Raw genomic sequence first — 15,125 nt, forward strand, 5'->3', positions numbered from 1 at the left:
AAGAAAGGAAGAAAGGAAGAAAGAAAGAAAGAAAGAAAGAAAGAAAGAAAGAAAGAAAGAAAGAAAGAAAGAAAGAAAGAGGGGGGGAGGGAGGGAGGAGGGAGGGAGGGAGGGAGGAGCAGGGCTGGAGAGATGGCTCAGTAAATACCACTCTGTAGATAACTGATGTGGACACAACTGCCTATAGCTTCAGCCCCAGGAGGTGCAACCCCTTTTTCTGCCCTCACCAGCATGAATGTGCACACACACACTCACATACACATACACCCTGATACATGTAAATTTAAAAAAAAATGGGCCTGGGGTGAGGTGAGACAGGATTTCTCATGTAACCCCAGAAGTTCTGGAATTCACTCTGCAGACTAGGCTGGCCTCAGACTCACTGAGATCAGCCTTCCTCTGCCTCTCAAGAGCTGGGATTAAAGACCTGTGCCACCAACACCTGGCTAATAAATTTTAATAAAACTTAAATCAAAACTTCTAAAGAAAACAAATAAATGTGAGTGGCACAGTCCTGTGATCTCAGCACTTGTGTGGCAGAGGCAGTAGGACTGAGGGTTCAAAACCACCCTGGGCTACACTGAGAATTTAAGGCAATCCTGGGCTACATGAGACCTTTAAAAGGTGGGTGGGGCAAAAGGAACAACTCCCCAAGTCATAGTGAATAAGGTCCGTACACACTTTTATACGCTGTTTGCAATCATGACACGCCTGCGAGGGTTCCCCATCAGTGGGAAACCACAACTCCCCACTTGAGTAAGATTAGGTTAAACAGAACAAGTCCAGTCCCCTCCATCACACCTACCTTGAACAGGCATCTCTCCTAGCAACTCCCCCCGCTTGGAGGCATTGAGTTGATGCCTACTGTGCGTCCCCACATCCTGCCCTGCTTTCCCAGATGACTCCGATAACACCTGAAGTACGTGAGCATTCTCGGCTGTTGCGGCGACTACAGGTCTGAAATAATGCACCGGTCGGTAGTCTCTGGGCAACTGAGGGGGCGGGTAAATCTTAACAAGAAACAGACAAAATAAAAGTCAGGAAATCCAGGCTACAAGATCACACAGACTTAAGAAAGAAAACCATGATTTTAGTGTCCTGAGATAGGCCCAGCCTCGGCTCACTTTCGAGGTGGACAGCACTGAGATCACCTGGCCCTGAGGGAAACCAGAACTACTGTCCCAACAGCCTCACATGGCAAACAACACCACTGCTAATATGTATGTTTCCCACGATGAGAGCACTAAATATAAGACATAGCACCATGTTCTGCCCCTCATGCAGACCCAGCCCACTGTACGAACAAATAGTTACAGCTGTTTGTTCAAGACTTTAAAAAAAAAAATAACGAACTTGAAATTAGGTAGTTTTTGTTCTGCCTGAATATATACCTACAGGCCAGAAGAGGGCACCAGATCCCATTACAGATGGTTGGGAGCCACCATGGTGGTCGCTGGGATTTGAACTCAGGACCTCTGGAAGAGCAGTCAGCGCTCTTACCCACTGAGCTATCTCTCCGGCCCAAAACTAAGTAGTTTTAAATTCAAAACTCTTTGTTCAGGCTATGCTTCACTTCCAAAGTGAAACATCCGACCTTCATTTTTTTAAATATATTTTTATCTTGTTAATGAATATGTCTGTTGTGTAAGTGAATGTGCACATGTGTGGAGGTGCCTGCAGAGGCCAGATGAGGACATGAACCCTTTGAGGCTGGAGTTACAGGTATTTCTGTACTGGGATCCAAACCACTCCTCAATATTAAGCAGTCAGTGCTCTTAACCACTGAGCCATTTCTCCAGCTCCTGCCCCGACTTTTTTTTTTTTTTAAAGAATTATTTATTTTGTGTATGTGAGTATGCTGTAGCTGTCAGACACACCAGAAGAGGGCACCAGATCCCATTACAGATGGTTGGGAGCTACCATGGTGGTCGCTGGGAATTGAACTCAGGACCTCTGGAAGAGCAGTCAGTGCTTTTAACTGCTGAGTCATCTCTCTAGCCCGCCAACTTACTTCTTTTTTTTATTTTTATTTTTTATTAGATATTTTCTTCATTTACATTTCAAATGCTATCCCAAAAGTCCCCTATACCGCCCCCCTTCCCCCCGCACCCTGCTCCCCTACCCACCCACTCCCACTTCTTGGCCCTGGCATTCCCCTGTCCTGGGGCATATAAAGTTTGCAAGACCAAGGGGCCTCTCTTCCCAGTGATGGCCAACTAGGCCATCTTCTGATACATATGCAGCTAGAGACACGAGTTCTGGGGGTACTGGTTAGTTCATATTGTTGTTCCATCTATAGGGTTGCAGACCCCTTCAGCTCTCCAACTTACTTCTTAATCCAAAGTATTTTTTAATTCGGACCCTAGGTAGAGCTGAGGCTCAGTTACAATATTTGCAGAATAGTCACAAGACCCTGGGATTAAACGGCAGCAACGACATTCAACAACAAAAAGAAGAACAAAGATAGGCTAGGCTGTAGCTCAGTGGTAAAGTGTGTGCCTAGCATACATGAGGTCTTAGATCAAACTCAGCATGAGGGAGTGGGGGGAGAGAAAGGCTGACAACATGGAAACTTAGACCTATCTGTGAAATTTCTGGATTTATGGCTCTGAAGATATTAATGACAGCAGAACAGAGAAGTTAAAAGGAAAGTGGGGTTTTTGTTGTTTGCTTAGGGGGTGATGGACCTCGAACATACTGAATGCAGTCTCTGTTACTGAGCTATATCTCAGCCTAAGCATTAGACTTCCTTTGGAAACAGAATTACACTGGGCAGCTCTGGCTGCCCTGAAACTCAGCTCTGGAGACCAGGCTGGCTTCACACTCAGGGAATCCGCCTGGCTCCACCTCCTGAGTGCTGGCATTAAAGGCTGCACCATGCACCTACTGAAGGGTCCCCTTGCTCTGAGTGTAACAAGCATAGATTAACCATTGCTTGTGCATAGGCTTCTAGAATTAGAAGTTTCCTGAAAGTGGGAACCAAGTCAACCCTGAACATCGGGTGAAGCACTCAGTCCCAGGTGCACACTGGCCTGAGACCTTTCCACCACATCCATGTCTGTATCCTGTTGTTACTGGCAGAATTAGGAGGTCCAAATTCCCTGGACACAGTGGAATTATTCTGTCAGGAAACCATCTTTGCGTTTACTTGCAAACGGTAAGCAAGCATTTTCCCCTGAGCAGTATTCCCAAAACATCAAGTTAGTCTAAAAGTAAGAGCACTGCCCTCTAACAAGCTGCAAGGGTTTGGGGTTCTGTGTGGTGCTGGGAATTTAACTACTAGGCCACATTACTGGCCTCTTCCAATGGAAATGTCTTTTTTTTTAAAAAAAAATGTGTATGGGCGTCTTGCCTGTATGTACATCTATGCACTACCACATGTATATCTGTTAGCAGAAGAAGCCAACAGGGGGTGTTGGATCCCCTGCAACTGGAGTTAGAGACAGTTGTGAGCTGCCTTGTGGGTGCTGGGAATCAAACCTGGGTCTCTGGAAGAACAATCAGTTCTCTTAACTGCTCAGCCATCTCTCCAGCTCTCCCCACCTTCTGTATTCTAAGACAGACTCTTTCCCTGGCATGGACCTTGTCAAGGAGATTCTACTGCTGGCTGGTGAGCCTCCGGAACCTTCCACACACTGGATGACAATTACAGCCACTGCAGCGGCTTTTTTGACATGGGTTTGGGAATTGAATTCATGTCTTGAGTACTTTGCTGGCTGGGCTATGTGAAGCCCCCTCCCCCTTATTGAAAAAGGATCTTAGTCAGATTCTTAGGCTGCCTTAAAATATGATTCTCCTGCCTCCGTTTCCCAAGTGCTAGGATTATGGACCTGTCCTATAACACCCAGTTTTCTTCTAAAAAAAAAAAAAAATGAGTATTCATAGAGAAATACCAGATTAGTTAATGATATTATAAATATTAAAGAACATATAAATATTAAAATAAACACTATAAACACCAAACAAGCAATATAATTTTAATGGAAAGGTTGTCTTACTTTCTTTGAAGATAAAGGTTTAGAAGCCAAGGAAAATCCTTCCAAAATTTTGCCAACATATCGAAGATCTCTCTCGGGTTCTACAAAATGACATCACTGATTAATTCCAGAAGCTGAGGTGAGTAAGGGAGGCAAGAGGCTTCTTATTTTCCAGAGCATAAACAGCGCCCTGGGTAAGGTCACTGGGGAGGAGCATTTGGGGACCGAATGGCATTCAAACTCTCACCCCTTTGTTGACACAGTGAGGTTCAGCCCAAACTGCCCTCCACTGCCCAGCCGCCCAGACAGTTCAGACTTGGCCTCCCTAGACAAGCACCCAGCACTGTCTTCCAAGCAAGGACCTCAGCAAGACAGCCTCTGTCTGCACAGGCCACCGCCATGATGCGTCACCTCGTCAGGACTCTGACTGGAACATCTAAAAACTTGATCTAAAATGGCCCCATAAAGCTGTCCTCTCCCTCCCCTCCAGTGGCTATTATTTGGAGTGAAAGTTCTCAAGAAAAGCCAGCTAGAGTGTCAAAAGAAAGATCCCAACTGCAAGGGTCAGTTCTTCCGCAGTGCCCCAGGGTGGCTGTGTCCCAGTTTCCTTAGCAACAGCCCAAATAAGGCTCCTAGGCAACACAATCAGGTCAGCTGTGAGCTCACAGGGACAAACTGTTATGGCAAACAAAAACATTAACAGTAGATAGGTAAGCCCGCAAACTAAGGAAACTGAGTGAGCAACGCCCTCTGACTTGACCAGGGGATGGCTCTCTGGCTGCAGACGCAAGCCTGTGACAGAGGCCCTTCGATTCGCAGGAGGACTTTCTACGGAGTGGGTACACAGAGGATTCATTCCAGCCTCAGTAACTGCTGGAAGGAAAAAAAAATCTAAAAGTCAGTTGCAGAGATTGGTGAAACGACACGTTCACTCAGTCCGAAGAAAATATGTGCAGTGAGTGTGTGCAAATTAAAAAAGAGACAAAAATATCCCAAACTCATCAGCAGAACAGAGGCACTATTCTCAGGAAAGGAGAAAGATTTGTCTCGGAAAGAAAGCAGACTAGAGTATATGTAAACTACCAACTACTGTAAGGTGTTAATAATTTAGCTAACTTAAATATTGGTTACTGATATAATTAAGATAACTATTGTTAATTTCATTCTTCCATTAGTGTCTACAGTATGCTCAATTAGTAATTAGTACTTTATATTATTATATAATTATCATGCAACATATTGTCAATGGTATCGATACATTAGGTATATAACATATACAATAACATTTCTAATTTATTACATGTGAAATTGTATATGGTTTGGGCCTTGGGGGGTACTGTGACAGAAGCGAGGGCACTGTGCTGACTGACTGTATTAGACAGTCCCGATTCTCCACCTGTAGTCGCCTGCACCGTTTCTAGAAATCAAGACTGCAATAGCGGTTTAACCAAAGGACCTGAATCACCACAGAGTCTGTCTGGAAATTTAAGTTATGTTGAAAGACGCCAATATTTATAATAATCACATCTGTAATTCTAGCACCTGGGAGGTAGGGGCCGACAAAGCACAACTTTGAGACTAGCCTGGGCTCTACAGTTAAACCTTAACTCCAAGAAAAGGAAAAAGGTGAGGTGAACAACCATGTTTGATTGCACACAAGAGCCTATTGAGGCCTCAGGGGTAGGAGGCAGGTTAGCCGAGTTCTGTTGTGCTACAGTCTGTTGGCACTGTCACCTGTCCCCAAACCTGGTCTTCTGGCCTGCTGTTTACATTGGCTCAATCTTCCAGTTCCCTGAGCTCTGAGTCCCCACTGCTGTCTGAGCACGGCGTGGCACCAGGCCACAGTCGTCCCCTCCTGGCCCCAAGCCTCTCTAGCTCCCTAGTACATCCCATCTTCACTTCTGCCTTAAACCCTATTTCTTTCTTAGGTCCTATACACTGCAAGGCAGGCCTCAAACTCACAGCAATCCCCCTGCCTCAGCTTTCCAAGTGCTAGAATTATAAGAACAAGCCATTATATCAGTTTATATTGTTTCTTGCCCTGCATATTTTTTGGTTATCTCTTTTTGATGTTTATAGGTATTTTGCCTAAATGTATGTATATGTACCGTGTGTATGCCTGAGGCCTATAAAGGCCAGAGGGAGCATGAGATGCCCTGGAACTGAAGTTACAGATGGTTGTGAGCCACCATGTGGGTTCTGGGAACCAAACCCAGGTCCTTGCAAGAGCATCCAGTGGCCCTAACCACTGAACTATTTCTCAGCCCCACATCCTACATCATGGATAACCCTCTCCTCTACAGAGTCTGGCACTCCAATACCAGAGCCTGTGCCCCCTTCTTCCCAAGACCCTGACAACAAGTCCTACCATCTGGGCTGCCAAGAAGTACCTTTCTGATTTTTGTATTGTTTGGGAGCTGTCCAGCCATAGAGGCCATCTCCAGGCTCCTCGTCCTTCAGCACAGTGTCATACTTGGATAGAGTTTCTGTGGCATAGATGTCATCATCTTCCTCTTCCAGGGCACCTACACCAAAAGCCTGCAAAACACAAGGTTTCAAATAGAGCTCCCAGGCTGGAGGGCCCGTCTGCATTGCAGGGCTAAGCTGTACTAAGTACCCAGCAGACACAAATGCTCTTGCAGATCACTGAGAGGGAAGCAAGGGGGAACCCTAGGTTAGAGAGTCAGGTCTACTGAAAGCAGTGACCAGAGGCAAACGCCACACGGTAGCTCAGGCACAATCCTCCCCAGTCCCGGCAGCACTGAACAGACAGAGGGAGGCCTCTGAAGAGAAAACAGCAGACACATCTGTCAGTTTCTGGTCATCAGGGCCAAGGTCTGAACTCTTGGGGGAAACAGCCTGCGGTAGTTGAATTTTTCTTGGGAGAATAGGAAAAGCATGCAAAGAAAGAACAAAACAAGCCGGGCGTGATGGCGCACGCCTTTAATCCCAGCACTCGGAAGGCAGAGGCAGGCGTATTTCTGAGTTCAAGGCCAGCCTGGTCTACAAAGTGAGTGCCAGGACAGCCAGAGCTATACAGAGAAACCCTGTCTCGAAAAACCAAAAAAAAAAAAAAAAAAGAAAAGAAAGAAAGAACAAAACAAAGTAATCTGGCTGGAGAGATGGCTCAGTGGGTAAGAGCACTGACTGCTCTTCCAGAGGTCCTGAGTTCAATTCCCAGCAACCCCATGATGGCTCCCAACCATCTACAGTGGGATCTGATGCCCTCTTCTGGTGTGTCTGAAGACAGCTATAAGTGTACTCATATATATAAATATATTTAAAAATCGTTAAGAAAAAAAACAAAGTAACCTATTTATTTATTTATTTATTTATTTATTTATTTTGAGATAAAAATCTCACTATGTCACTCTGTCCTGCACTTGCTCTGATGTAGTCCAGGCTGGCCTGGAATTCACAGAGGTCCATCTGCCTCTGCCTCCTGAGTACAGAAATTAAAGGAATGCACCACCACGCTGGCCCACTTTCTTTTTAAGAACCCGTGAGTTGTTTGAGAAGATAGGCAACATGAAGCTCCTATGGGACAAAACCTCCAAGTCAAAATGACCCAGGTGCTCCTGACTCAGGGCATGCAGTAGCGAGGAGAGGCTTAGCCCAGAGCGATGCAGCTTTATCAATCTGCTGGGCCATCTTGCAGCCCCCAACTGCAATTAGACCAAATCAAAGTATTAGAAAGGTGCTTTTCTGCTCAGCCCCGCCAGGATGGGAAAACAGGTCTCCAGCTGGGAACATGAGTTTCTACCAAGGACACCACAGGCTCTTGGGCACCATTGTTAGAGTTAGGGTGGCAAGCATCACAGGTGTCCCCAAAGGACCTTCAGAGAAACACAATCTGGGACTGAGCATACGTCTCTGTGAAAGAGCACCTGCCTACTGTATGCAAGGCCCTGAGTCTGTCTGTCTGTCTCTCTCTGTTTCTGCCTCTGTCTCTCTCTTTCAGTGCTGGGGGTGGAACCCAGAGCCTTGCATATACTAGACAAGCCCCCCAAACTGAAAGAGAAAGTAACAGGGACAAAGACAGAGAGCCAGAAAGAGAGGAGGAGAAAGAGAGAACTGGGCGAGGTTCTTGGGGAGGCAGGACTGGACTTCAAAGCCCTCGTTGAGCAAACAAAGTACCTATTATGGACTGATCTACCATGGGAAGTATACTTATTTCTCAGTGTTTCTGCTTTTACAACACAGAAACTTTTACCTGGCCAGAAATGCCCAGTTTTCTTCCTTTACTCAGTCCAACATCTCCAAGAAGATGGCTGGTCCCCTCAGATGCGCCACCAAAAAGATTCAGGTGTTCTCCTGGCATTCCAAACAATGCTTGGTGGGGGTCCAGGCCCTTGTAGGCCAACCCATGTACATTATCTTTAGGTGTAAAATCCACAGGCATGACGTCTTTAGGAGCAAAAGTCACATTGTCAGGCAGGTAGTCATCATCTTCATCCTATTGCAAATGTTTGAGGAGGAATTAAGGTGAGTCACTATCAGGTGTCAAGTCCTCTCAGACTTCAGTGATTAATTCCAAACAAAACAGTTGCCAGGCTTGTACTTCTGCTGCCATCAATGACCAGATCCCATCCCTGGGAAAAAAAACGATACTAACAAAAGCAATGTCAGGTGAGACTAGAAACCAGTGCTTCTCCACCTTCTTAAAGCTTCAACCCGACCCTTTAATACAGCTCCTCACACTGGAGTGACCCCAACTACAAGATTATTTTGTGGTTAAATACTATTAATACTAATGAAAACTACTTCAGGACTCTACTGTTGTAAACTGGAATCTAACTATCTGATATGCAACCCCTATGAAAAGGTTGTTCAACCCCCAGAGGGGTCACAACCCGCAGGTTAAGAACCACTGCTCTAAGCAGAGGCTGGAGAGATGGTCCAGCTATTACGAGCATTCGCTGCTTTTGCAGAGGACCAGAGTTCAGTTCCCAGCACCCACCTCAGGCAGCTCGAACCTGCCTTGAACTCTATAGTTCCAGGGTATCTGGTGTCTTTTTCTGTCCTCAGTAGGCAGCTCCACACACAGAGAGACTAACTAGCAGGTACACACCTTTTTTAAAAAAGAATCTAAAGGGCTGGTGAGATGGCTCAGTGGGTAAGAGCACCCGACTGCTCTTCTGAAGGTCCAGAGTTCAAATCCCAGCAACCACATGGTGGCTCACAACCATCCGTCACGAGATCTGACTCCATCTTCTGGAGTGACTGAAGACAGCTACAGTGTACTTACATGAAAGAAAGAAAGAAAGAAAGAAAGAAAGAAAGAAAGAAAGAAAGAAAGAAAGAAAGAAAGAAAGAATAAATCTAAAGCCGGGTGTGGTGGCACACACCTTTAATCCCAACACTTGGGAGGCAGAGGCAGGTGAATTCCAGGACAGCCAGGGCCATACAGAGAAACCCTGTCTCGAAAAAACAAAATAAATAAATAAATAAATAAATAAATAAATAAAAAGGAATCTAGCTGGGCAGTAGTGGTACATGACTTTAATCCCAGCACTCAGGAAAGTAGAGCAGGCAGATTTCTGTGAGTTAGAGGCCAGTCTAGTCTATAAAGCAAATTCCAAGACAGCCAGGACTATACTATTACACCCCCCCCCCCACACACACACACACACATCTGCCTGGAAAACAAAACAAAACAAAAAAAAAAAAAAAAGGAAAAAGAAAGAAAAGACTATGAAACAAAGGCAAGAGTGTGTGTGGCTCAAAGGTACAGCAAACACTTAGCATGCAAGGCCCTAGTTTTAAACCCCACCACAAAAAAATAAATAAGAACAGGCAGAGCATGGTAGGACACAACTTTTTCTTTTCTTCTTTTAGATTTATTTATTTTATGTATATGAGTGCTTTATCTGCATGTACAGCTGCATGCCATAAGATCTCAGTATCGATGGTTGTGAGCCACCATGTGGATGCTGGGAACTGAACTCAGGACCTCTGGAAGAACAGACAGTGCTCTCAACCTCTGAGCCATCTCACCAGCACCCTACCCCCACCCCAGCCCCAGGCAGCGAGTGACTTTAATCCCAGCATTTGGGAGGCTGAGGCAGGAGGATCTCTGTGAGCACAAGTCCAGCCTGGTCTACACAATGAGTTCCAGATCAGCCAGGGCTGCATAGTGAGACCTTGTCTCCCTCAATCAGCCAGTTAACCAATGAATAAGAACAGAGCTGGGGTAACTATGGTGCCAGCAAGTCATCAACTGTATCAGCTGACATGGTAACAACAGCTTTAGAGGATGGTTGTTCCAGGACAGTGGAGCCTAAGAGATTCCTAAAGATGCTCATGACCTTTCTATTGGTTTATTTATCTGTTTGCTTGGCTATGTTGTCTGCTTAGGTTTTTTGTTGTTGCATTGTAATTTTATTACATTTATTTATTTATTTATTTATGTGTGTGTAGGAGGTCAAAGAACAACTTGTGGGAGTTGGTTCTCTCCTTATATCTGGGTCCTGGGGATCACACTCGGGTGGTCAGGTTTGGCAGCAAGCACCTTTCCCCACCGAGCCATCCCACTGTTTTCTGAGGCAGAGTCTCACTATGTAGCTCAGGCTAGTCTAGACCCTGAGACTTTTCTTTCTGCTTCAGTCTACCTATTGCTGTATGCCTGGTAGTTTTTAATTTTCTCTCAGCAATAGGGATCAGATCCAAGGTTTAGTATATGCTAGGATCAACCACTGAGCTACATTCCCAGTTTGTGACCCTAAAATTTCACCATCATGAAGGAGCACACTCTACTATAACATACCTCAGACTCTTCAGAGCCTCCAGGCGGCAATGCACAGCCATAGATCTTCACACCAGGATCTAGAAAAGAGATCCCAAAGGGATTAGTCATGAGCGAAGACAAATAAAGACGGAGCCACTGACACTCATCAGGGGCACGTGGCTGCCCTTTTAAAGGTGCTGTACCCTGAGGGTCCTGGGCAGACGACAGGCCCAATCCACCTGTGCTCCAATAATGTACTGCAGGGACCCAAAGGACATTACCCTTGCCTTCAAAGGGTTCACTTCCAGTCTGGGGACAAAAAGCAGAAAATAATAGTCGGGCGTGGTGGCGCAGGCCTTTAATCCCAGCACTTGGGAGGCAGAGGCAGGAGAATTTCTGAGTTCGAGGCCAGCCTGGTCTACAAAGTGAGTTCCAGGACAACCAGGGCTACACAGAGAAAACCTGTCTCAAAACACCCAAACCAAAAAAAGAAAAAAAGAAAGAAAAGAATAATGTTAATCTGGGAGTGTAGTGTTGATCAGTGATAAGGTCCTTGCCTGAGATTTATAAAGCCTATACAATCCTCAGCATAGATAGGTAGGTAGGTAGATAGATAGATAGATAGATAGATAGATAGATAGATGATAGATGGAGGAGGAGGAAATTGTAATGTTGACTGACTCTGTGACTCAGCTAAGGTGTGGTTGTGAAAAGCAAACATCTGCACTCCTGGTAAGAATGTGAACCTGGACAAGCCTTCCAGAGGTTACTGTGCATGACACCGAAAACCTTAAGCTCTGTGCATGCTCCCTGACTCAGCCGTCTAGTTCTAGGAACATGCAGCTTTCCAAAATATGCTGTGGGGCTGGAGAGGTCGGTCGCTCAGTGGCAAAAAGCATCTGTCCCTAATGCAGAGGTCATGTGTTCCATCCCCAGCACCCGCAGAATAGCTCCAAACTGTTCACTGCAGTTCCAGGGCCTCGCCGCTCTCTTCTGGCCTCCCAGGCTCCTGCACATATGTAGTACGCACAGCACTCCAAGTGCTGGGATTAAAGGTATGCATGCTACCATGTTCAAATACTGATAAATCCTTTAAAACAAAAAACAAAAACAAAAAAAAAACAAAAAACCTATGCTGTAATTAAGGGTCATGGCACACAACTATAAGCCCAGCACTCAGGAGGCTAAAGCAGGAGAATCGTGAGTTTGAAGGCAGCCTGAGTTACTTAGAAAGCTCCAGGCAGCCTGAACTGCAAACTTCCACCCTGTCTCACAAAACCAAACTAAACAAACAAACCAGAATGCAGGCTACAGAAGGGGCCTCAGGCGGGCTTACCCGGTTTCTGTCTGCGCGCCTTTCTCTTCACCCGAGGGCCGACTCCTTGCCCTTCCTTCCAACCCATTTTTCTTAACAATTCAAAGCCCACAGACAATCTAGACAGGATATGGAAACGGTGACAGTGAACTTCACTGTTAGTAAACAACTCCTGCTCTAGCCCCTCTGCCTGCCTTGTCTGTACTCATCCTGCATCCATAGAACAATGGATCAGCCTGCAGGCTCGGTGGCACATTCTGCATCTATAGCACAATGGATCAGCCTGCGGGCTCAGGGGACACATCTGAACTAGGGGAGATACACGTCTGCCACTTAAGTCCTTGTCAAGAAAGCCTGTGGCCCAGAGACACCAGGGAATTCTAATCAGGCCACACTCCCAGGAACAGAAGACAAAGTATAGAGAAATCAAAAGTCAGGCATCAGCCATGTGGCTTCATAAGTCTGCCCACTTCATTAGAAAGCGTAACTTCTTTTCTTCTAACTCTTCTCTAAGCAGCTTTCCCTAGCACTCAGGCCTTGGTCTTCCTTACTCTTCCCGGAAGGCTCCCCTCCCTGACCCTGTGTCTGCTCTCCAGACCAGCTGTAAGGGCTTGGATCTTTATGCCCCTATTTTTTCCTCTCCTCTCGTTCTCTAGGCAACTACTGAGATTTATCCCTTGCTTGTGGGAAGGGAATAGTAAACGAATAAAATTGACCTCAAGCTGGGAATGAAGAAAAAGAAAAGGAGAGGGGAAGGAAGGGAAGAAGAGAGAGAAAAAGGGGGGTAGTTTGAAGAGGGGTAATGGGAGAAGAGGGAGAGGGAGGGAAGGAGGGAGGGAAAGGGAGAGTACAGGCAGGACAGGACCCCCAAGGCCTGTGAGGAAGGTGAAGGGAAGCCACCCAGTTCCTAACAGCCTTCCAGTGCAGGGATTCTCTTAGTCTTCCAGTTAGGCAGCACCTTGTAGCTGCAGCTGAGCTAACCCTGAGAAAGATAACCACACATGCACAAAGCGCCCGTGCAGAGAACAGCCCACCCCCCTCACTTTGCTGGTGTGATGAGGTCATCAAGCAGCGTGGCGCCAGGAATAGGGGCTGCAGCAGCGGCCAGCTGCCTGGCCTTCTCCCGGATTCTGTCTTTGGTTTTGGAAGCAAAATCATCCGTGGTAACAATTGCTTTAGGTGCTATCCCGAATTCACTAAGATCCTCCAAAGAAGAAAATTAAACAGAATTAGTTCATTTATACACACACAACAAACGCATTGTACCAACACACACAACAAAGTTTTAAATAGACATCAGTTTCCTGTAAATATGCGAAGCGAAAGAGAGAACTCTGGGTTCTGGAAACGCGGCTCAGTGGTTAAGATCACTGGCTGCTCTTCCAGAGATCCTGGGTTCAATTCCCAGCATCCGTATAGCAGCTCACAACTGTCTATAACTGCAGTCCCATACAATCAGAAGCCTTCTTCTTGTGTGCATACACACATGCAGATAAAACATCCCCAAACACTAAATAAATAATTAAAATGTAAAGAGGGAGAGAGAGAGAGAAAAGTCAGATGTGGTAGCAACTTGTCTGTGATCCTAGCACTAGGGGAGGCTGGGTCAAGAGGGCTAAAAGTTTGGAGCCAGCCTCAGCTGCATGGCAAGACCCAAGGGCTCCTTCTCCTGCTGGTAGCTTACAGCTTGTTCTATTGCACTTGACTGTGCTGATGGGTGAATCCATGCCCAGATTTTAAGGTAGTGGGAGTTTAATTCTAGCTAGCTTACTTCTCTCTCCTAAAACCAAGGGGTGCTTCAGGGTTCCTGTGAAAAGCTACAGGCTCAGCACCATGGATGCTGAGTTAGGGACAACTAGAGATGTCCGAGTTCGTTTGCCTTGACATGACATCCCTGACTTCAGAAACTGTGCCAGTGTCTCTTGCACAGACATCTGAGTGATGGAGAAGCCACCGACAGGCACCCAGGGCACATAGCATCACAGAAGTGAAGTCTCAGACAGGAAGGAAAGCTTACACGGGCTTTCTGGGGCGCGAGAATACACCACAAGCAAGGACACTGCCACTGCCTGACCCACCTCTTCGTCCATAAAATCTTCAGGTCCAAGAGCAGATTTGTCAGCCCTGTTCTGTCTTGAAGATACAAAGGTAGAGGGTGTCCATCCTGGGAGGAAAGACATTTAGAATCTTATAATCCTAGACAGTATTTCATTTGTTGTTTGTTTGCATTTGTTTAAGATGGAGTCTCGTTACAAAGGCCTGGCCAGCCTGGAACTCACTCGGTAGAGCATACCAGGGATGTAGCCCAGTGGCAGAATGTCTGTTTTAGCCTGCAGCGAGGTCCTGGGTTCTATCCCCAGCCTCTATGTAAGAAAACATTCAGTTAATTGGGTGGTGCACGCCTGTGATCCCAGCACCTAGGAGGCGGAGCAGATGAAGCTACAGACTGCTCTACATCGAAAGTTCTGGACTAGCCTGGTCCACATAGTGAGACCCTGACTTGGAAAAAAAAGAAAAAAGAAAGAAAGGGAAAACAATGTGCATTACTTTAATTACAGAATTGATTATACGATATAGTGTGACATTTAAATTTATTTTTCTCCAGGTCATGAGCAAGTAGTTAGCTGGTGTGTGCAGTCCTGTGTCAAATAATTCCTGGGCGGTTCTGATGCTATCCTGGCTCTATAACCTCTATGACCCCCAGCTGCCTCATCTGCAAATCTGCAAAACACCTGTGACCCTTGACCTTCTTAGTCACTGGGTCAGAGGTACAGCCAAGGGTACCTGGGAAGCTGCCTGAGGGTATTCAGGGCAAAGCCAAAACTGAAGGAACTCACTATGTGGCTTTAGCCTCCTGGCTGGAATCTCTCTAGTTTCCGCAAAGTAGGAGAAAGGCTCTTCCCTGTCAGGCTGCACCAACAGTGGTGTAAGTCGAAGCTGGGAGCAACCCAGATGGTCAAGGAATATCTCTCTAGTCTATGGCACATGTACCCAACAGCTTTATTTTTTTTTGGGGGGGGGGGGTTTCCAGACAGGGTTTCTCTGTGTAGCCCTGGCTGTCCTGGAGCTCACTTTGTAGACCAGGCTGGCCTCGAACTCAGAAATC

At 46.2% G+C, this 15,125-nt stretch overlaps 1 protein-coding gene across 1 annotated transcript in view; it reads right to left on the reverse strand.

Annotated features, from left to right (window-relative positions):
- Gpatch1 (G-patch domain containing 1) overlaps window positions 1–15,125 on the reverse strand; it is a 45,114-nt gene that overhangs the window by 19,889 nt on the left and 10,100 nt on the right. Inside the window, exons 2-9 of the mRNA XM_021166240.2 lie at window positions 14,098–14,183; window positions 13,063–13,223; window positions 12,041–12,138; window positions 10,744–10,802; window positions 8,191–8,433; window positions 6,368–6,515; window positions 3,999–4,078; window positions 806–1,010 (exon numbers count right to left, since the gene is read on the reverse strand). Of these exons, the coding sequence (XP_021021899.1) occupies window positions 806–1,010; window positions 3,999–4,078; window positions 6,368–6,515; window positions 8,191–8,433; window positions 10,744–10,802; window positions 12,041–12,138; window positions 13,063–13,223; window positions 14,098–14,183 (1,080 nt within the window). The remainder of the gene's footprint in view (window positions 1–805; window positions 1,011–3,998; window positions 4,079–6,367; window positions 6,516–8,190; window positions 8,434–10,743; window positions 10,803–12,040; window positions 12,139–13,062; window positions 13,224–14,097; window positions 14,184–15,125) is intronic.

The sequence above is a fragment of the Mus caroli genome, chromosome 7 (genome assembly GCF_900094665.2).
Source record: "Mus caroli chromosome 7, CAROLI_EIJ_v1.1, whole genome shotgun sequence".
NCBI classification, from domain to species: domain Eukaryota; kingdom Metazoa; phylum Chordata; class Mammalia; order Rodentia; family Muridae; genus Mus; species Mus caroli.